The 22,412-nt window shown below is 55.9% G+C and overlaps 1 protein-coding gene across 1 annotated transcript in view; it reads left to right on the forward strand.

The window, feature by feature from the left end:
• Positions 1-22,412, forward strand: part of MGAT5B (alpha-1,6-mannosylglycoprotein 6-beta-N-acetylglucosaminyltransferase B) — a 75,702-nt gene that overhangs the window by 31,740 nt on the left and 21,550 nt on the right. The window contains exons 6-10 of the mRNA XM_046674647.1: positions 686-856; positions 1,618-1,782; positions 2,467-2,636; positions 19,109-19,240; positions 20,587-20,720. Coding sequence (XP_046530603.1) covers positions 686-856; positions 1,618-1,782; positions 2,467-2,636; positions 19,109-19,240; positions 20,587-20,720 — 772 coding nt within the window. The remainder of the gene's footprint in view (positions 1-685; positions 857-1,617; positions 1,783-2,466; positions 2,637-19,108; positions 19,241-20,586; positions 20,721-22,412) is intronic.

Genomic DNA, 22,412 nt, shown 5'->3' on the forward strand with positions numbered 1-22,412 from the left:
ACCACCACCCAGCCTGCCTCCTGACAAATTCAGACAAGGAGTAGACTCAGTCTCTGTCCGCATCCTCCTGGCCCAGCCAACCAGCTGGGCTGAGAGCCCCTCCCACCCCACCTCTGGCTGCGTGAAGTCTGTCCATCCAGGGAGCCAGTCCACAGGCGTCAAAGCCAGCTCCTGCTGGTTCTGAACTCTCCGAGAGGGGCGGAGGAGTGGTACTGCACACCTCTCTCTAGGTGACCACGGGGAATCACAGTGGGTGGGTCCTACCCTGGTCCCAGCTCTTGCACCCTCAGAGGCTGCTCCCACGCTTGGCCTCAGCTGAGTCCTGTCCTCAGTAACGGGAGTGGGCAGCAGAAGGAGAGGTATACCAGCCGGGCCCCGTGCTGCTGCCCCTCCGCTGTTTGCCCCAGAGCTTTGCCTGCATGTGCCCTGACCTGTCTTCGTTCTCTGGAGTCCTCCTCTTTCCGGGCCTGGGGGATAGTGGTCCTGCCCTGCCTTCCCTGAGGCCCTGGGACCCTGGTCCAGTCTTTCTTCTCTGCTGCTGGCCCTTGCTGCATCTTTACAGTGGGCCTGAGAAGCCCCCTCCAGAAGGACCTCATTGTCCCCAGGGACATGCATGCAGGGGGCCCATCGAGGGTGTGGGTGGGGCTGGCGACAGCTCCCTGGCCCAGACTGGCCCTCTCTGCAGTGGATGCGCGCCCGCTGGACCTCTGACCCCTGCTACGCCTTCTTCGGGGTGGACGGCACCGAGTGTTCCTTCCTCGTCTACCTCAGTGAGGTCGAGTGGTTTTGCCCCCCGCTGCCCTGGAGGAACCGGACGGCCACCCAGACAGCCCTCAAGCCTCTCCCCAAAGTCCAGGTGGGCCTGGGAGGCGGATGGGCCAGTGAGGGGCTGGTGGACAGATCTGCTGGCATCCCCGGGTGGGACATCCTTTGGGGAAGCTGGGAGAACGCTTAGTCCCCCAGTCAAAGGAGGCCGCCAGCTCTGCTGGTGGGTGGGCAGGTCCTACAGTGCCCGTCCCACCTTCTGGGGATGCTGCAAAGCTGGGCCTACGTGAGGGGCAAGCTGGGGCCTGGAGGCACCCCTTCAGTGGACTAAAATAGTAGTGATAATAGCTGTCACTTATTGAGGGCTTCCTGTGTGCCTGACACTGTATGTACTTCAATCTCCCAGCAGTCCGTATGCGATCGTATTTGAAAGATGATGAGTCTGACGTCTAGATGGTTGAGTTAACTTGTTCAAGGCATGCAGTTATTCTGCCTCCCCTGAAAGGTGGCCTGACCTCCCTGCTGTCCGAGCCCTGGCTCTGACCACTACACTGACTGCCTCCTTGTAGCAGCTGGGATCCCTGGGACCATCATGACTGACCACCTCCAGAAGGGCTCAGGACAGGAGGCTGATCAGAGCTGAGCAGGACAGACCACCTTGGCTGGGGGGGGTGAGAGCAGGGCTCCCCAACTGTGGGGGCTGGTGGGCCTCTTAGAAAGGGCCGGAGAAGCCAGAGCAGGCCCCAGCCTCATGGGGAGGGTGCCAGCCCCTGTCTCCAGGGCAGTGGGTGACGGCGGTGGCACGGCTGCAGGTCTGAGGGTTCGACAACTGAGGCCTGCGCTCCCCTCCAGGCAGTTTTCCGGAGCAACCTGTCCCACCTCCTGGAGCTGATGGGCAGTGGGAAGGAGTCTCTCATCTTCATGAAGAAGCGGACCAAGCGGCTCACGGCCCAGTGGGCGGTGGCCGCCCAGCGCCTGTCACAGAAGCTGGGGGCTGTCCAGGGGGACCAGAAGCAGGTACTTACCTTCTCCTTGCGTTTGGGCAGCTGAGCTCAGAGAGCTTAGGAAACTAGCTCAGGGCCCCTGGCTTCCAGGTGGGCACTGGGTCTGCCCTTGGAAGAGTTTTATTGAATTTACTTGTGTTTGAGCAGGGTGGGGGGAGGCAGGCTCAGCATAGATGAATGTGGTGGTCCCTGGCTCTTTTCACGTTTGGGGCAGAATAACAAGCCCTCTCCGCTCCATTAGGGGTCCTGCATTCTGTAGACGTTTGTTCTTGTTAAGCAGAAAAGTCATGGCACTTATCTGGGATGTTGGGATTAATGTAGCCTGTTTGGGGGAGATTCATTGGTTCGTCTGTGCATCCGTCCGTCCATCCATCCAGTACTGTCTTGGCTCTCACATCACCTGTTTGTTTCTTTCAGAGCCCCTACCATTTCATGAGACTGTCTCTTGTCTGTGTTTACTGTTGTCCTCCTCTTCCATCTGAACGTAAGAGCCTCGAGGGCAGGATGTGACCGTCTTGTTCACCTGTGTCCTCAGGGCTGTCACTCTGCCTCTTGGTTCCCCCCCGGTGCTCTGGTGCCAGAAAGCGCCTGCCCAGGCACAGCCTGGAGGCAGCATCTGCTGCTGGCTGGGTCACCCTGGGGGTGGCAGGGCTGAGTGCCGCTGCTCCTCCACGCTGACCCGCTGTGTCCCCCCCAGATCCTCGTCCACATCGGCTTCCTGACGGAGGAGTCTGGGGATGTGTTCAGCCCGAGGGTGCTGAAGGGAGGGCCTCTGGGGGAGATGGTGCAGTGGGCAGACATCCTGGCCGCTCTCTACGTCCTGGGCCACGGCCTGCGGATCACGGTGTCCCTGAAGGAGCTGCAGAGGTGAGTGCTGGGTGGAGGGAGAGGGAGAAGGGGGCCCTGTCCCCCGGGGGCCCCTGCTCCACCTGCAGGTCCCTGGGAAGCTTCCTGGTGTGCTGTTGGATAGCGACATTCCTCATTTCCTCCTCCAGCTGCTCAGTCTGCCTCCCACCCACCCCCTCCTCCTCTGCGCTGGTCGTGTTTGGGAGGCACCAAGGAAGTGAATTTGCATGGTGCTGTTCAAACAGGGTCCTGTTCTCCATCCTGGGGCCCATGGGGGCCCTGACGTTTGCTCTCAGGGGCTGACAGAAGTTGCTTATGGAATTGAGCCGCATCACACAGATGGGGTCCCCTCTGTCTGCCATCCTGGTCGGCTGGGTGCAGCCTCGGGGTTTCACTTCCGGAACTGGGCTCCTTCCTGGGCCTATTCTGGGGGCTGGGGGCCAGAAAGACCTGGAAGGTGGTGAGGTGGCTGGTGATGCCTTCCGCTTCCCCACTGCTTGCCTTCGCAGGGTCCCTCTGATGCTGTTGGGGGGGACACTTGTGGTTAGGGGGGCTAGGATTGTGTGTGTGCGCTAGAATGATGGGGTTTATTTTCACTACTGTATCTGTGGGCTGTAGAAGTACATATGCTTTTTCTTCTTTTATTTATTAATATTTATTATATGATATTTGATATATACAAAAATATACATAGCATGTGTTATGAAGCACGAGACTAGCGTGCTCTCCCGTGATTCCACCATCCACCCTGAGAATGAGAACATGACCAGGACGCTTGTGTCCGCCTGGATGCGCTCTCACCCATCCCTCTGCCTCCCCCTTGAGGAAACCTATAACTTGGATTTTGTTTTTATCACTCCTTTGCTTTTTTAAAAAAATTAGTTTTTCCCATACTCCTGCTTCCATAAACAATATATAACTTAGTTTTATTTTGTTTTGGTTTTGCAGCTCTGTAAAAATGGCATCTGTCACGTGTAGTCTCCGAGACTTGCTTTCTTCACCCATGATTATGTTTCAAAGATTTACCCACGTTATTGCATGCAACTCTCTTTCATTCATTTCCACTCCTGTCTGATATTCCATTATGTGGCTGCACTATAATTGTTTATCAATTTTTCCTGTGTAGATTTTTTTTCCTATTTTTACAAGTTATTTTGGATGATGCTGTGGCGGACATTCTTGAACGTGTCACCTGGTGTACCTGGGTCAGACTTTCTCTTGGGTCTAAACTTAGATGCACAGCTGTTGGGACTTGGGGCGTGTAAAGATTCACCTGTACGAGATAACGCCCATTGTTTTTCTAAGTGGTTGCACTGATTCACTCCCGCCCGGCGTAGGTTCCCAGTGGGCCGTGTTCTCACCCACACTTCGTGATGTCAGCCTCCCTAATTGAGGGTGGGAAGTGGATCCTGATGTCTCGTTGTGGTTTTAACGTGATTTCCCCAACAACTAATGCGGCCGAGCATCCTGTCCTGTTTGTCTCTCCTTCCTTCCTTCCTCTTGATGAAATGCCATGTTTCATGTCATTTGCCCATTTTTCTGCTGGATGATTTATCTTTTCCCTATTGAGTTGTCAGAGTTCTTTGTATATTATGGGTATAAATGCTGTCTGAGTTATATGTGTTTAAAAATACTCTGATTTGTGGCTTGTCATTGTAATTCTTTATTTTTTTTATTTTTTGGAGGAACAGAAGGTCTTAATTTTAATGTAATCAATGTCATCCATCTTTTTCTTTCTGGTTAGGGGTTTTGCGCTTGGTGGATTTCTATTCCTTCTTTCCACTGGCATCTGGATGAGACTGGCATCTGGATGAGACTGTTCTAACTTCACCCCAGGGCATAACTAAAGAAGGTCACCTAGTTATTTGCCTGCGGATTGACTTTTCTTCATCAGCCCATTAACTTACTCTTAGGTGGTTTTCAAGCTAAAATGTGATTCCTGTTCAAAGCCCACCCACCATCTTGGTGGTCTGTGGGTTCTGGCTGTCTCTTTCTTTCTGATCGGCACCAATGCTGATGCTCCGTAGCACAGGAGTGTTGCTGATGGGGACACAGCCATCAACCATCTTAGTCACTTAGGTCTTGGGCAGCTTCTTAGCCTCTGCAGTTTTTCCCTGCGACTTGGAATCTGCCAGTAACCCAGTCTACGCTTTCCATGACCTCAACCAGAGGGAGGTACCTGGACCAGCCTTATTGAGTGCGGGGGGCGGGGGGGGCGGGGGGAGGAGGTGAGACTGGATTGTGCTGGGAGGCCGCTAAACGACCTAGTGATTTGAAGACTTTCACCCTCGTGGTTTGCAATTCACACCAGTGAATCATTCTGTTGAGTTGATGCGCTTGTCTGCAGCGGGCCTAGTAAAGGTGAAAAGTGTCTTCAAGGAGGAGCAGTGCGTGTAAGTGGAGACGTGGAACGTGGTCCATTTTGAAGAGGAGGAAGGTGACAGGGACTAATGAGGGGGCTGCACGGTTGTGGCAGCCTTGGGAAGCACAGTTCCAGGTGGGGGGCAGGGGGTTTTGGGGAAAAAGATGCCACTTGAGATAGAGCCTCCACCCTACCCCATCTGGCCAAATGTCACCTGGGCTGGGAGCTGTCCCCGAGAGCTGGTGCTGAACCTGCAGACCAGCTACCCAGCGCTGGGAGAGGGAGCCAGTGCGTCTCAAACTCTGGCTCTCACCCCCATGGCATTTTGTTGTCAGATTCAGCCGTGTGAGTTGTGCAGACCCCTTCAGAGCCGGGTGTGCCCTCTCACTGCCCGCCACCGCACACTGCTGCTCACCATGCTGTGCCCACTCCTGGCTCCCTCTGAACAGAGAGCTCAGGAGATGCATCAACACTCTCTGTGGAGCAGAATGCTGCAGAGGCAGCTAACGCTTGTAAGTAATGAAAAGAGGCACCTTTGCCTGGCCTCGAGGCTTCCTATAGGAATTTCAGATGGGGCAGGGATGAGAGGAGGAAGGAGAAAAGGGACCCGGTGTGTGGGAAGCCAAAGTCTTGGGCAACTTACGGATGGCACGGTGAGTGGCTGTGGGTTGTCACGGGCCAGACCTGCATAAGGCAGAGCAGCAAGCACGTGTCTGTGGACCTTTGTCTTGGGTCTCTAGAGACCCCAAGATGCAGTGGGAAGAATCCTGGGGATGGGCGCTGGCCGGAGCCCTCATCCCAGGCTCTGCCACACATCAGGTCCCCTGAGAGTGTGGAGCATCTTTCTAACAGCATCACTGACACCTCGCCCGGCCTCAAAGTTAGATGAATTCAAGTTTATGAAACAGCATTCAGCTTGATTCCTCCCTTCTGACTGTGCTGCTTCTGGGGCCAGAGAGGTGAGAACTTCCTTCCTTTATTGCTCCCTCAGGGAACAGGAAGGCTTCTCCCCCGCATTTGTGACAGCCCAATACCACACTTAGAGAATCATGCATCCATGAGAGAGCAGGTATTTGACAAGTCTCCGTAAGAGTCAGAAGTTTCACTCAGTTATCCTGCTTCTCAGCCTACCCTGGGGTTTCTCCTCTCTTGACCTTCACCCTGAGTCCTTACCTGCCCAAAGGACTTTCTTCTCCTCTGACCACTTGTTGGGTGTGACTCTGAGCCTGTGGTTGGTGAGGCTGCCATTGGCCATCACAGGGCCACAGCAGTGAAGATGAGGGTCACTGCACTGGGGGGCCCTGAAGGCGAGGCCCTGGTGGAAAGTACCAAGATCAGAAATACCCCTCTGCTGCCATCTCTTTCACTACACACATGCACCCACGTGCATGCACATGTGTGCACATGCATGCATGCCCCTGTGCAGAACCATGTGTGTACACCCACGTGTGTGCAAACATGCTTATGCATGTATGCCCTGTGCCTATCCCATGCGTGCGCACACACAAATGCACATCCCTGCACACAAGTGTATGCACACGTGTGCACACACACACACATTCAATCCAAATCTTTGCACCAGCATGTCGCTTTCTGCCAGGCTCGTGCAAATCTGAAATTCCCAGAAGCAGGGGCTCTGGGAGAGGTCGCTGCATCTGTGATTTGCAGTCCATTAAATGGGCGGGCTCAGGGCTCTGCCTCGGTGCCCTGTGGGGTGTATGTGTGAGCGACGCTCTTGCTCAGACAGGGCAGAGCTGTGTAAACAGCCCGGACACCTCAGGGAACAGCCTCAGGAAGGTGCTCTCTGAATCTGTGACTAGATACAATTTTAAAACCACTAAAAGAATAAAAATAAACAGAAGAAAACCAACTTCCCCAGGAGACATAACACAGTTATGTCCACAAAATTAACAGCATCAGCTGTGGCTGGAATACGTTTCAGGTGGGGATTCTTAACCCTGGCCACGGCAGAACGAGCTCAGAAACAGGCCGACATTCGGGCCCCGCTCTGGGCGTCTCTGATTTAATTGGTCTGGGTGGGGGCCAAGTAGCAGTTTTCAAAGTTTGCTGGTCATCTGATGAGCAGTGAGGGTTGAGAAGTGGAAAAATTGAGACTGTGGCTTTTCTAAGCACTCCCCCCTTACACACACACACACACACAGCGTCCGGGAGAGGGGGTAGCTGTGGGGTTGGGACATTGTAGAATGTGTGGCTGGCCTTCATGGCTTGTTCTGTGTCCCCAGCATAGGTCCTGAGGGGCAGGATTAGGTCCTGGGATGGGGGTTCAGGACCTGAGAGATCTGTAGAAAGAGTGTTCGGATTCCTCCTGAGCCCACAGGTGCGCACCTGAAAGCACCAGCACTACCTTTGGTTGCAGGGGTGAGGGCCCAGTGGAAGGGTGGGTCAAGGAAGCACCCTTGGAGGTGGCCCAGACAGTGGGGCCTCTTGTGCCCCACTCTGGGCATCAGGTGGGAATCTGCTGACCTCGAGTGTAGTTTGAGCCATGCCATTTCTTTCTTTCTTTTGTTTTTTTTTGTGAGGAAGATTTGCCCTGAGCCAACATCTGTGCCAATCTTCCTCTATTTTGTATGTGGGACACCGCCACAGCATGGCTGGATGAGTGGTGTATAGGTCTGTGCCTGGGATCTGAACCCATGAACCCCGGGCTGCCAAAGCAGAGCATACGACCTTAACACTACACCTCCAGGCCGGCCTCTACAGCGTTTCTTGATGTGCTTTTCTCTGTGACGGCTGTGGGCCAGGGCCATGAGCTCCTGGAGCTCACTGTCTGCCAGGACCACCCTGACGCTACATAAGTACAGCGGAGATGTAAATGCAGGCGTATACCAGTATGCTGGGGCTGCTGTAACAAAGTACCACAGGGGGGCCGGCTGAAACAGCATTTACCGCCTCCCGTTCCGGAAGCCGGAAGTACGGGAGCAGGGGTCTCGTCAGGCAGGGTTGGTTCCTGCGAGGAGACTGTCTCAGGCCTCTCCCCAGGCTTCTGGTGTTTTGTGGGTGATCATTGGCTTGTAGCAGCATCACCCTGATCTCTGCCTTCATCTGCACATGGCCTTCTCTCTGTGTGCGTGTCTGTGTCTGCATTTCCCCTTTTTATAAGCGCTCCCGTCATATTGGATTCGGATCCACCCTAATGACCTCTTTCCACTTGATTTCCCTTATAAAGACCCTCTCTCCAAAGCTCGAATTCCGAGGTACTGAGGGTTAGGACTCCAACATATGATTTGGGGGGACACAGTGCAACGCATAACAAGATGGTGACCGTTGGAACCTGGAAAGGTGTCGTGGGCAGAAACACCACTGAATATACGCATGGCGTTGCCTGGGTTCTGCAGGAGGAGGCAGGATCACCCGGGGGCCTCGCCTGCCAGCCTTGGGGAGCCATTCCAAGCAAGCAGTACCAGGTTAACTTGAAAGTAGGTCAATGAGATGTGAAGGTAATCCGAATTCTGACAGTCGCAGCTTGGCTCCTGCAGCAGAAACGTCTCCCTGGACCGGCGACATGACCTGTGTGGGGAAGGCAGCAGGACAAAGACACTGCTTGGACGTTGTTGTAGTTTATTCACAGATGTTCCTGGCAGATGTCTCGGCCACTGACTAGGCAACAAGGCTGGACCGATGAGCCGCCTTTCTCTGCCCCTCGTGTTTTGGTGTTTTCATTAACCGGCTCACCGGAGTGATGTCTGGGGCAGTGCACAGAATCCACATCTGCCTTTGCTGCTGCAAGATGTTTCCGGGGTGAGAGAGGTGGCGTTCGGGAACAGTGCACTCTGTGACGAGCCTGCAGCGAGGTGATGTCAGACGTCCCTGCCCGCGCCCTGCCGCGTGCACAGGTGGGAAGCTGAGGCAAGGCCAGAGGCCCCATTGGCTGCACCCCGAGTCGTCCTCGTGAATGCCCGGATCCACAATGGGCATTTTAAAGTTCAGCCTTTCCCTTCCCGCCTGCCCGGAATTGGCTGTGCTCATCAATTTTATTTGCGTAATTTCAAGCATCATTAATAGTACATGGCATGAGGAAAAATTACTGAGCTCTTCCTCCATCCACGAGTGAAATTGGGTTTAGTAGAAAATTAGTTGACTTAACTGGCAAATGATGAAAGCTGAGAGGAGAATGTTAAAGGAGGATGAGGAGGGGAACGCTTGGCTGTCAAGCACGCGGCCCAGGCAGAAATCTGTCTCCTGGCCCTCTTGCTTGTTCCGTGTTTGTTCAAGGGAAATACCAGGGAGGGTCCTGGAGAATGATGAAAGTGGGGGCCACATCCTGTTCCTCGGGCTCAGCCCAGCTTGACCAAGCTGCGTCCAGCTAAACCATCTCAGGAGCCAGTGCACAAGCCTCAGGGCTTGAAGTCATTCGGATCTGGCTGTGACTGGCTCTGACTGGCCTGAACCAGGCTGAACTAGCCAGCTCAAAGCAGCCACTGGCTGGATGCTGCTGCCACTCTGAGGGGGGAAGAGAAAAGCCTTAGGTTTGGGGGTCCACTTGAGGGAGACCTTGAACTTGAGTTCAGACACTTTGAATTAGAGGTGCCCGTGTGGAGGCAGCCAAGTGATGGGCCCAGGGCTCAGAATGGAGACGGCATCCTGGCAGCCGATGGTGAGTGAGCACAAGTGTGAATGAAATTGCCCAGTGATAGGAAACAAGGCCTGAGAGAAAAGTCTGAAGAAGTGGCAGCCTTTACAGGCCTCTTAGAGGAAGAGGTGCTGGCAGAGAAGACTAAGGAGTGGCCAGGAGGGTATGGAGTCATGGGCACCAGGGAGAAGATGCTTCTAGAAGGAGGGTATGGCCAATGATGTGAAATGCTCATAAAAAGTAAGGAGACTGAGAAATGTCCAACAAAGTTAGCCACTTGGAAGTCATGGTCGACCCTAGACAGAATCATTTTGATTAAGTTGTGGGGGTCAAAAGTCAGAAGTTTGAGGGTTGCAGAATGAGGAGGCTGGTGAGGAAACCAACAGTGCGCTAAGGTGCTTCTCCCAGGAGCTTGTCTGTGAGGGGGAGGGAAAAGGGGACAGGAGTCGGGGGCAGTACAACTATAGGAAGAGGTAGGCGTTTCCTGAGGCTGCGGAAACAAAGTACCGCAAACTAGGCGGCTTACACAGCAGACATTTGTTGTCCTCCAGTTCTGGAGGCCAGAAGTCCAAAGTCAAGGTGTCAGCAGGGCTGGTTCCTTCTGAGGCTGTGAGGGGAAATCTGTTCCAGGCCTCTGCTAGATTCTGGTGGCCTCAGGCATGCTTGGCTTATAGATGGCTGTCTTCTCCTAGTGTCTTCACATCCTCTTCCTTCTGCCTCTGTGTCCACAGTTCCCCTTCTTATAAGGACACCATCGGGGCCAGCCCAGTGGCACAGCGGTTAAGTTCACACATTCCACTTTGGCAGCCCAGGGTTCGTCGGTTCATATCCCGGGTGTGGAACTACGCACCACTTGGCAAGCCATGCTGTGGCAGGTGTCCCACGTATAAAGCAGAGGAAGATGGGCACGGATGCTGGCTCAGGGCCAGTCTTCCTCAGCAAAAAGAGGAGGATTGGCAGTGATGTTAGCTCAGGCTAATCTTCCTAAAGAAAAAGAAAAAGGACACCATCATATCGGATTACAGCCCACTCTAGTGACTTTGTCTTAACTTGATCATCTGCAAAGACCCTATTTCCAAATAAAGTCACATTCACAGGTACTGGGGGATAGGACGTCAACATTTTTTGGGGGGGCTACAATTCAACCCGTAACAGAAAGTATGCTTGTTTATTTTTCATGTTGGGAGAGTTGCAAGCATGTTTAAACGCTGGTGTAAAGGAGGCAGAAATGGGAGCGGTTGAAGATACAGGGAGAAGACAGCATCATGAGTGGTGGCCCGTGAGGGTGGCCCCAGGAGAAGAAGGAAGACAGCAGGATTGGGGGGTTGCTGACGGGCTACAGGGTTGGGGGCAAAGGATTGGGGCATTGACATCCGATGGTTTTATTTTATCGTTGACGTAGGAGGGACGAGCATCTGCTGGGAGTGAGGGGGAGTGGGCAGGAGATGTGAGGAGAGTGGACAACAGTGAAACACACTCCAAAGGCCCCACTGGGTTTGCGGTGTGTTGTCCTCTAAAAGAAAGATTTGAACCACATATGGCAAGATGTTAAGACTTGACAGGCCAGGAAGTGGGCGCACAGGTATTGATTCTATCATTATATTATTTTCTATAATTGTCTGGATGCTTGAAATCTTCTATAATACATAAAGTACATAGATCAGAACAAGAGAAGGGAGAGCTGCATTGAGCGGTCGCTTGGTGCTTAGTAGACTTGTGAACAGAGGCTCCCGCCCCCATCCCAAGAGGAGGATGAGAGGCCAATGGTTAATTTACACTGAAAAACTGCACCCCCTCGACCTTCTCCTTTGCCATTCTCCTTCCTTGGGCTCCAAGAAAGGATTTTAATCTCCTGTGTAGCGGGATCACGTTCAGCACAGCTGAACACCGTGGAAGATCTGCCGCCTCTGCTGCTGGGGGTCTGGAGCTGCCCTGGTCCCTGCTCTGGTCCCTGCCCTTCATCCTTCCTTGGGATCCAGGAGGGACAGCTCCTTGCTAGGCCAGCCCCCACCTCCCACTCCATGCACACTGAGACTCGGCTAGCGCAGTCTGTTTCTTATAAAGCAAGGCCCCTGACCAAGTCTTGACAGTGGCCAATAAACACGACCTCACGATGCAGTGGCCGTGTTGCCTTTCCCAGTTCTGGCCTGGCCCATGTTGGGGTCGGAGGGCTGCAAAGGAAGAGACATTTAAAGGAAATCGCAGGCTCCCATGAAAGGTTTATGCAACCCAAGTGGGGTGGGAGGGACTTGGAGGGAGTCAAGTAAGAAATGGGGGGGGGGGGTGCGGCGGTGCTGACCCGGTGGCGCAGCAGTTAAGTGCGCACGTTCCGCTTCTCAGCGGCCCAGGGTTCGCCGGTTCAGATCCCGGGTGCGGACATGGCACCGCTTGGCAAAAGCCATGCTGTGGTAGGTGTCCCACATATAAAGTAGAGGAAGATGGTCATGGATGTCAGCTCAGGGCCAGTCTTCCTCAGCCAAAAGAGGAGGATTGGCAGTAGTTAGCTCAGGGCTAATCTTCCTCAAAAGGAAAAAGAAAAAAAAAGAAATGGGGTGGAGGACTGGTTTCTGAAGGCCCTTGAAGGGTGAGGAGGTGGGATCCATTCGGGGAGGAAGCCTCAGCACGGCTTCAAACCTCAGGGGCCGTGGGTTCTCATAAAGGGAGGTGGGGTCCCGTGTTCCCTCCCCCCAAGTGCACAGCAAGAGGAGGTCTTGTCAAACGGCACCTGGAGAGGAGGAAGGTGGGCCGTGGCACAAACTTCCGGGAGACTGAAAGTGCCCCCGACAAAAAGGGTGAAAGTCCACTGATCTGGCCTCAGAACGAGGACAGGGCTGGCCTGGGACTTTTTTATTCCTGGTGAAGCTGGCGGAATCATAAGATGGTACGAATAACCCCAGTGCTCCTTCCAGCTTTCGTTGAAACCTTAAGGGGTTCTGGTGAAAGCATGGCCTTTTCCTGGGAGCCAGGCTGGTCTTTCCTGAGCGGTTCTGGAGCGGACCCAGGGCCCTTTGCCGTTCCCAGCCGGTACTCGAGGGCTGCGTCCTTCCTTAACCCACATCTCCCACAGGGTTTGTTCTAACGGGGTTGAGAGCAGAGTCCTGCCCATCTGTGTGACCCCAGAGGCCCCTGCATAGGTTGGTTCTCAACCAAGCCTTGTGGGAATGAACAGAAGAGAGAGAGCCCCTGGTACACGAGAGTCACCCGGGGAACTGAAAAACCCACAGCCCAGGCCCCACCGAGCTTTGAGGCAGCACCTCTGGGGCCAGGCTGGGCGGCAGGAGCCACGACGTCATCTCGGTGATCCTGACTTTCACCCGAGAACCGCCATCCTCATACGTTTAAAGCACAGCTTGGATGAGAGAAGCCTCGACTCGATTCGTGCTCAGCATCCACAGGCATTTGTTATATAAATCCAGGCTGTCGGCAAGGAGGGAGGAGGCGTGAGACAGCGAAGGGATGTGTTCCCGTTTCTCTTCCCGCAGCAGCAGCATCACGGCTGCCCCCGGGAGCTGGAGGATGAGTCTGTGGATTCATCCAGCTCTCCTGGGAGCGGCGGCCCTATTCTTAGCTGCATTTGCTTGATAGGAAGGAATGTGGGGAAGGAAGCTCAGCTGTGAACAACCAGCAGCCCCCCCACACCCCCCACCCCCACCCCGGTGTGGGGGAGGAGCTGCCCCTGTGTTTGCCCCTTGAGCCCTCGGCCCATGCGCCCTATGGGCCCTTTGGCTGAGGCTGACGCGCGGCTGGAATGTGCTGCCATCTGCTTTTCCCCTGAATTCCCTTTCCCTCTGAGCCCTAACCCCACTGGGGACCTGGCAGTTCTCCCTAGCTGTGGTCGGGACATCTACCTTCTCAGGAGACGGGAGCCGAGGGCGGGCCCATCATGACGGCGTCAAAGTCTGCTTCTGTTGGGCACAGGAAGTCAGTGCATCCTGGGCAAGAGAAGAAAACGCTGCAAGAGAATAGAATTCCTTCCTCGTTAGTGACCCTAACCTCCCTTCCTCCCTTCCCAAAGCAGCTCGTTAGCCGACCAGGTAACTCCGGGTTCCTTCTTTATGCCCCGTGCTCTTGGGAAGAGCAGTGCTCTGCTCTAGTGACGGCCGGGGGAGAGGGACGGGAGCCATGCCGTGGTGCTCAGGCGATGAGCACTGGATGGGGTCAGAGGGTGACAGGCCCCCGGGAGACAGAGTGTCCTGGGCTGCCCCAACCCGTGTGTTCCGAGTAACGAGATGGACCTGGGGAGGCTGGAGTGCCTGGGAGCACTTTACACCTGGAGCCAAAGATCTTTGAGCACTTTGAGAATTCCTTTTAATTAGGTCCTTCCCACACGAAGAAGAGAGAGGGAGAGAGAAGAGTTTGTTCCGGAGCTTGAGCACTACCTGGAGAGACTATTTCCAGCCACAGACCCCGGGTGCAGGGAGAAATAAAGCCAGAGAATTTTCAGCCTAGAAGGGAGCGTGGAGATCCATCCCAGCTTCAGGCTCTGGGCGTGGAGGTGGACGCCAGGACGGTTCTGCGAGTGTGCAAGGCCACCCAGCAACTTCTCGCCGCGGCGCACGCCTGGGAACGCTTTTCAGTGTGCCGGAACTCAGCATTTTGATTCCCCAGCTGAGGGAGTTTATTTTCTTATTAAGCGTAGATTTTTTTTTTTCCCCTCCCTGCTTGTCGCATCTAACCATCCTACCTTCTGAAATATTAGCAAAGAGTGACGGACAGGATGTTGGTCCTTCCCCAGATGTTTGCCGAGCCCCCACATTGTGGCCAGCTGGGAGTCCAGGGCAGGGGCCCTGGAGAAGATGGGACGTGGGTGCCCCTGGGAGGCGGGTGCTGGGCATGTCCGGTGGGGCTGGATACAGCCCCTATGCGTGTGGACAGTTTGACTTTGGCTTTTTTTTTAATTGTAGTAAAATACATGTAAGATGAGATTTGCCATCTTAGCCATTTTACGTGTCCAGTTCAGTCACATTAAGCACATTCACATTGTTGCGCAACCATCACCACCGTGCATCTCTCCAACTTTTACATCTTCCCAGCTGAACCTGTCGCCACCACTCGCTCACTCCCGCCCCTCCCCCCACAGGTTGGCTTTCATGGGGGTTAATCTGGGTTGGGCGCAGGGGCCAGATGACAACCAGGGGAACTCTAGAGAAGCTCTCTTTCCCTAGGTCACCCCCTTCCCTCAGCCCTGTCATCTGTATTTAGACTCCCACTCGGGTGGCCTGGGGACATTCCGAAATGCATTCCAGCTGTCCAGCCTGTGAAGTCCACGTAAACTCCCGCCCTTCCTCGGCGTTGGTGGGGCAGGTACGGGCCAGGGTGCTGGGTGGGTGCGCCTGAGGCCGCTTCATGCGGAGATGCTGCCTCTCCCCGACTCACCGGCCAGCCCCCCAGAGAGAACTGAGGAACTTGACATTAGAATTCAGAGGGCATCTGGACGAGGGCCTTTGGAGGCATCAGCACGGAAGGTGGATTGTGCAGCCGAACCTCGCGGGGCACTTTGGCTGAAAGTTGTCAGGAGACAGCGTTTTCAGTTCATGTCCCTGCTCCAGCCAACCACTTAGCGTAAAATTGCCTATAAAAGTGAACTTACATTACAAGTGAGAAAGCTGCAGCCCCTGCCCGTGGCTGACCCTCTGGCTCTCCTCGGGCGAGCTCAGATTCCTTGCGACAAGAGGAAGGAGGCAGCTCCATGGCAGTCTCCTTAAATTGGGAATCTTTGTCCTGGGGCTGGGGAGACCGTGTGGCTCCTCCTGGAAAGGGGACCTGTCGTCTCTGGGCCGGTTGTCTCTCCTCCTCTGCCTCTTGCCTGATGTCGTTTCAGACTTGGACCAGGTGCATGTGGCCACTTGTGTCCAATCTAATCAGGATGCTACTCACCCTTGGAGGGGCCGGGAGCTCGACAACCCTCGGAGATGCCCATTGTCCTTGGGCGCCTCTCCTCTCCCGCCTCCTCTTTCCTACTAAGCCTTTCTTGACCAAATCTTCAACCTTTAAACCGTGTCTTCCTCGAGGGTTCACTGGGCTCATGGGTTAGTTTATTCGTTCATGAACATAATGGATACATATTTGAGGCAGATTCTGTCCCGGCTCTGGGCTTTCAAAGATGACCTGGCCCGGCTCTCAGGGGGCCCCAGTGACGAGCAGGTGACTCAGGATGGTGCAGAGGGAGCACTGGCTGCTGGGAGAGGGGTTCCTTACTCCGTCCATGGGTCCAAGGAAGGCTTCCTGGAGGAGGAGGCGAGGTTTGAGTTAGGATCAGGAAATGAGAAATCTTCTGGAAAGGATCAGAACCCGGGGGCGATGTGACCAAGTTTATACTGTGGAAAGATCTCTCTAGAAAAGAGGCAGGCAAGACTGGAGGAAGGCAGAACAGAGAGGATATGATCTCAAGATTATAGGTGAGAAGTGACGGGGCTTTAAGTGGGGGGGGGGGGGGGGGGCGGGGGGGCCGGTTAAAAAGGAGCTGCCAGACTCAGAAATTCAGAAGGAGGAACTGATGACTAAAAGTAATAATAATTCGTGGGACTTCCACTCCCCTGGCCTCACTTAATCCTACCAAGAACCCTGCAAGGCAGCCATTTTTATTTGTCTTTGGCTGATGAGAAAAATGAAATTCTTAGAGGCTCCTGACTCGTCCAAGGTTAGAAGCAAGACTGGGGCTGGAGCCGAATTTCTGTTGGCAACCCCAGGGTTCCGATTTTGGGGATGTCACTGTGGTCCGACCATCCCCTCTTGTCCTGTCTGACGTCCAGTGGGCAGGAGAAGGCCGGAGAGCTTGGCTTGGGGGAGTGTGGTCTCTGGAGCCCAACTGCTTGGGTTTCAATCCCAGCTCTGCTGCTTCCTGACTGTGTGATCCTGGGTAAATTACTAAACCTCTCTGTTTCCTAACCTGTAAAGAGGGGAGCAGGATGAGAATGGGTCTGGTCTCGCAGGGCTGTTACCCGGATGACAGGAGTTGATGAATCAATAAGTTGAAAGTATGTGGAATGGTGCCTGTGTTCAAAACGTTAGCCATGAAGATGGGAGAAGAGAGCTGTGACTTGCTCATCTGACCTCTCAGTGGCCCTCCTGGTGCCTGGGGCTGGGGAAAGGGGTGTGATCGGTGTTGGGGCAACAAAAGGAGGCCCCCGTGACTTTGTTGGCACCACACATGGCCACAGAGGGACCCCATGTTGCCTGGCAACCAACCAAAAAGGCAATGTGGGGAGTCAGTCCTACTCCTGGGCAGGTAGCCACAGTCAGACCCACCTACCGTTTATATTTTCAGAGCTGTTAATTCGTCCTTCCAGACCCAGATTCCAGGCGGGAGGAGCAGCCACCCCCTTCCTCGTTTCTGCAGGGAAGCCATAGAGGGATCATGGCTTTGTCATTCTGTCTGTGTTCTCAATTGAGAGGAGCGAGGCGGGGAGAGGGACGGGGGGGGGGGGGGGGGGCTACCTGGAGCTTCTGACACCTGGGACGCAATGATGCTTCTTACCGGAGGAGTTTGGGGGTGAGAGAGCCATGCTTGGAGGAAAACAACAGGGACGTCCTACAGCCTAGGATGCAAAATCCGCCCGACACTTGAAAATACCACCAAGCATTTCACGGAGCCTCCAGGTTGCGGGAGCTGTTTCCTGTGATGGCTCCAGACCCCTGGGGTCTGTGCTCATACTCCTTGGCTTTCTGGGCATTTCGACAAAAAAGCTTTAGACGTGTGCCTGCCTTCGAAGCCCTGGCCTTGAGACCCCTGCATGGCGGTTCACTTGGAAAGAAGGGAGTCACTGGAGGGCTGGCTGGATGGATCGGGGAGCCCTTGGCCATTTTTAATTTTAGACATAAGAAATGAGGAGAGAGTGGTTATTAGATCTTTGCACTCCCCTCTGAACTTAGCGGCCGAGGTTCTAACGTAGCGAGGGGAGCCGGGTGGGGGAAGCTGAGTTGACCGGCGCACTGGTTGGTGGGAGCAGGCACAGAGAAAGCCCCCCTGCGGCCCCTCTCTGCAGGGCACGGGGACCTGACGCTTCCATCCCCCTGGCATGCAGCTTCCTCCCCCCCGACCCCCAGTCGTCTCTACTGTAAACCTCGTTGGAAAGTCCCCGCTGTGCGCTGTGCTCAGGGGTCGGGGTACACAGCGCCCCCACCCCAACTCCTGATGGTGACAGGCTGAGCGTGAGCAAGGAGCACAAAGCCATCCAGGCGGCGCTTCTCCACCTGGCTCAAAGTGTCTCAGGGAGCCCGAAATATGACCCAGGGACAGGTGGATGGTGGCCCTTTGCCGCTGATGAGCCAGTGAACTTGTCAAAGCTCGCACGCAATCTCCCACCCGAGTCTGCTGGTTGTGGCATGGATCCCCGAAGGGGCTCGCTGGGACGCCTTCAAGGGAGGTGGGAACTGGGGGAGTCAGGCTGCTGTGCAGCCCCCAGAGAAAGGGGGGCTGCTCTCGGGGGCCGACACCACTGCCTGCCGGACTCAGGGGTTCTGTACAGGCTTTCGGAGGGAGCGAGCCAACCGCCTCCTCACCTCCTGCAGCGGGTGTGCGGTCGGGCAGAGCGGAGCCTCCTGGGTGGCGCGCAGGGGCCCTGGGCAAAGGCGTTTACGCTGCGGGTGCCTGGTGGGGGGCTTCCAGCCCGTCTCCAGGGAGGCAGACCGAGCAGACATGCCGATTCTGGAGGGGGCCATGAGGCTCCAGTGAGATGTCCCATGGGCTCCAGCACGGGGTCCGCAGAGGCAGCCCTGGCCCGGATGAAACCTGCGTGTGGGTGACCCAGCAGCAGCGTCCGCCCATGAGGCAGGGCTGGGCAGCTCTGAGGGCAGGAAGCCGGTTGGCAGCGGGACTTTATCTGCTGAGGCAGGAGCCTTGGGACCCTTCGGCTCCAGACACTGATGCTGTGCCAAGGGCCAGAGCGGGCCTTCCTGGCGCTTTGTGAACGTTGGTTGGATAATGGTGCTGCCTCTGGGTGGACACAGCCCTGAAGGGAGCACATTTGTGTGAATTAGCAAAAGCCGCCCCTTCCACCTGGCAGGGAGCCCAGGCCAGTGCACGGCTTGGCAAGTAGGATCTCAGTCCCACTTGCCCCTCATTGGAGTCTCTTGTGCCATGAAAAACCTACACAAGAGTACACGGCCGGGGCTGGCCCCGTGGCCGAGTGGTTAAGTTCGCGCGCTCCGCTGCAGGCGGCCCAGTGTTTTGTCGGTTCGAATCCTGGGCGCGGACATGGCACTGCTCGTCAGACCACGCTGAGGCAGCGTCCCACATGCTACAACTAGAGGAACCCACAACGAAGAATACACAACTATGTACCGGGGGGCTTTGGGGAGAAAAAGGAAAAAATAAAATCTTTAAAAAAAAAAAAAAAAGAGTACACGGCCGCCCTGTTTGCTTGCTCCCGAGAATCTGCCAATACTCATGCACCAGCCTCACTTTCCTTTCGGCACCCCTCCCTGTGTGTCATCAGGGTGGGCTCTAGGTCCCCCAAACGCAGGGGTGATGGGGACCATGGGTTTCTGCTGCCTGTGGGTCCCTCTTGGGGCTCAGACTCTGAAGGGCTCTTCTCTCAGTAACTTAGGGGTGCCGCCAGGCCGGGGGAACTGTCCGCTCACCGTGCCGCTGCCTTTCGACCTCATCTACACCGACTACCACGGCCTGCAGCAGATGAAGCAGCACATGGGACTCTCCTTCAAGAAGTACCGGTGAGGGGACAGTGGAGGGCAGTGGCGCATGCAGCAGCCCCCGACCCGGCCTGAGCCCCACCCCCTCGTGCCCGCTGGTCCCCAGGTGGGAGAATTGTGTTGTCCCCGGTCTGCCATGGAGGGAGGCTCTCCCCACCCTCGGCCCTCCGCCCTCCCCACCACCTTCCTTCTCCCACCAGCTCTGCCTCCTGGCCAGCTCGGTGACAATTAATAAGCCACAGCGAGTCGCTCCACTGCCCCGCTGTGCGTGGCAGGCCAGGGAGCGAGTGTCAGAGATCGCCTAGATGGGGGGTGGGGGAGCAATTGCAGGAAGGAATAGGACAGGTGACCGGGCGTGACCTGTGCTATGTGGGGGCCCAGCACCCCTCCCCGCTCCCTCTCTCCTCCCCCACCCCTCCTGGTCTGGAGGAAGGCCAATGCCATCGCTCCGGTCTCTGCAGCCGGCAGATGCAGGGCTTAATTTAGCACAGAGAGCCCTGCTATTTATTACATTTGCTCCAGTCCCATTGACTATCCCACATGATTTTATTAGGGAAAAAAAACCACCAGGCAGCGTTATTGCTTTTATTATTAATGCATGTTCTCCAGGCACCAGAGCTGCCTCCGCCCGCCCCCTGCCCCTTCTCCGGGGGAATGCTGCCGACCTCAGCAGTCTGTGGACAATTCTGGGTCACCGGGAAGGACTCGGGGTGAGGGAGCTCCTTGTGGGGGGCGTCTGAGTGTCAGCGACTTTCTTCAGGGGCCCACTCCCTGGGGTGTGCCCATCGATAGTGGCCTCGGATCGCACGGAGCCTCTGTCCAGGTGGGAAGTCCACCTGCAGTGGCCACACTTGCAGAGGAGACTTTGAGGCACCGCCTTCCCTGAGGTGGGCCCGCGGCAGTGGCTAGTCCCCCACCCTGCCCCTCTGCATCTCAGCCCGGGCGGGCCAGGCACGTCGGGGTGTCAGGCCCCTGGGCAGAGGGGCTGTGGACTCAAGCCACTGCCGCTCCCTGCCCAGGAAAGTGCAAATCCTAGAGATGACCCCTGGGGCAGTGGTAGAGACCCCCCCCAAGGCTCCCTTGAGGCGGGGGTAATAACTGATGATGTCTGAGCTAGTCCACGGTTTAGGTGTATCCATACGGCCATGAGACAGCTAGGCTGTTGTTATCCCCACTTGACAGATGGGGAAGCTGACCCAGAGAAGTTAAGGTGCTTGCCTGCAGTCACACAGCCAGGTAGTGTCTGACCCCAACCCTGACCCAGCCAGCGGCCAGTTACAGCACCCCCAGCCTGGCCAGCCCCAGCCCAGCCCAGGGAGATGCTGATAGGGACTGACCCTGGCTCCCGGTCCCCGGGGGGGGGGCAGGTGCCGAATCCGGGTCATCGATACCTTTGGGACGGAACCTGCATACAACCACGAGGAGTACGCCACGCTGCACGGCTACCGAACCAACTGGGGCTACTGGAACCTCAACCCCAAGCAGTTCATGACCATGTTCCGTGAGTGTCCCGGCTGCTGGAGTGGGCCAGCGGGCGGAGGGGCCTCCCCGTGGTTTGCAGGGTGGCACGGGGGAGGCCGGGCCCCGTCTTCCCTCTCTGTCCTCTCCCGGGCCAGGCGGTGCGGGGCTGGGACCCACCCAGGTGTCCGCCTCCCTGGGAGCCTCGTCCCCTTTCAGCCGCTGTGCAGCCACATCGGGAGGCACCCGCTGGGCCCCCAGCTCAGGAGAAATGCAGCGACCTTCCCGTCGTGACCCCAGGAGGGTGTGGCCTTTGCCCTCCAGGAGCACATGTTGCTCTAGAGAGCCGCTGAGCACACGGTTCCGGAGCTGAGGATCCCATGGCATCCCAGAAAGAGAGGCGTCCCAGAGTGGACTGGAGGAGTTCGGCAGGTGGCAGAGGAGTGGGATGGGCGGGCTTTTCTGAGCGGAGGGGACAGATGCAGTGAAGATGGATGTGGAAAGAACCGGAAGCTTCTGGAAATGCAGGCGCTCCGGTGGGCTCCAACACTGGGCATGGTGGGCTGGGCCCCGTGGAGACCCTCGGATGAAAGGCTTCGGGCGAGGAATCCCGTTAGAGCTGAGCTTTAACCGTTTGTAATGAGACTCTAACACACGCACACTGAGCCCTCCCGAACACATTGAGCTAGGACTGGTTTACCCTTTTCCTGACGCCTCCGGGCGGGTCCCCGTCTCGTGCACAGGCCGGCCTCCGGGAACGGCAGACATGCGCGGAGCTGCGTCCCCTCGCTAATGGCGCCTCTCCTCCGTGTCGGGGGCCGTCAGCTGTCACTGGCCGTCGCCGCCGTCAGTGCTGCTGCCTCCAGCAGCATCTTCCGCGGCTCGTTTGCAGCTCTGAAGCCTCTGGGTCAGGAAGCCAGCAAGCACTCTCATTGGGACTGTATCTAAATTAAAAGCAAGCCAGGTTCTGAGCAGGGTCCTGAGGGCCTGGCTTTAAGTCAAGCGTCTGATCTTTATTTAGCCTGTCTAATTCATGCAGTTTCGGGGGGCTTCAGATCTTCTTTTGACTTGTTCTCCAGGCTCTGTATTAGAGGCATCTGAATACATAAATCATGGCTTGTTTGGATTCCAGAAGGTTAGGATGGTTCCTTGGAGCCCAAATGAGAGGCCCAGAGAGGTAGAGCGTCCCGTGTGAGGTCACACAGCTCTGTGAGCACCAGATTCCCTCCCCAGGGCCCATTTCAAGGTTGCATGAGGCCTCTCCAAGAGAAGAGTGACTGAACTACAGCTCATCTGATGACATTGTGCTCCCAGGAGAGCGGCTGGCGTGGGGTGGGGCCCCAGGAGCAGATTTCTGGAGGGAAAGTCCTGTGGGTGGTGGTGATGCACCAGGCTGTGGAAACAGCTCATGTGATAGCAGAGAACGGTAGCATGGAGCTGAGAGCCTGGGTAATGAGCTCACGGGGAAGGGAAGCCTGAGGTCTGAGGCTGCTGAGAGGGACGTGGAGGCTCCGGGAGCAGAGGAACAGGGCCTTTTAGCAAAGGTTCCTAGTTTACATCGGATGCTGTAATTCAAGATTCGCTGTAGATTCTTGAGCTAGAGAATGTCATGGAGAAAAAGTTTTTTGAGGCACATTGTTCTGGCAGATTGCAGATGGTCAAAGGGGCAGTGGTAAAGGAGGGGGAAGCAGGAGATGGGTTCGGAGCTTCTGCAATCATCCCCACTGAGAAAACG

The sequence above is a fragment of the Equus quagga genome, chromosome 11 (assembly GCF_021613505.1).
Source record: "Equus quagga isolate Etosha38 chromosome 11, UCLA_HA_Equagga_1.0, whole genome shotgun sequence".
NCBI lineage: Eukaryota > Metazoa > Chordata > Mammalia > Perissodactyla > Equidae > Equus > Equus quagga.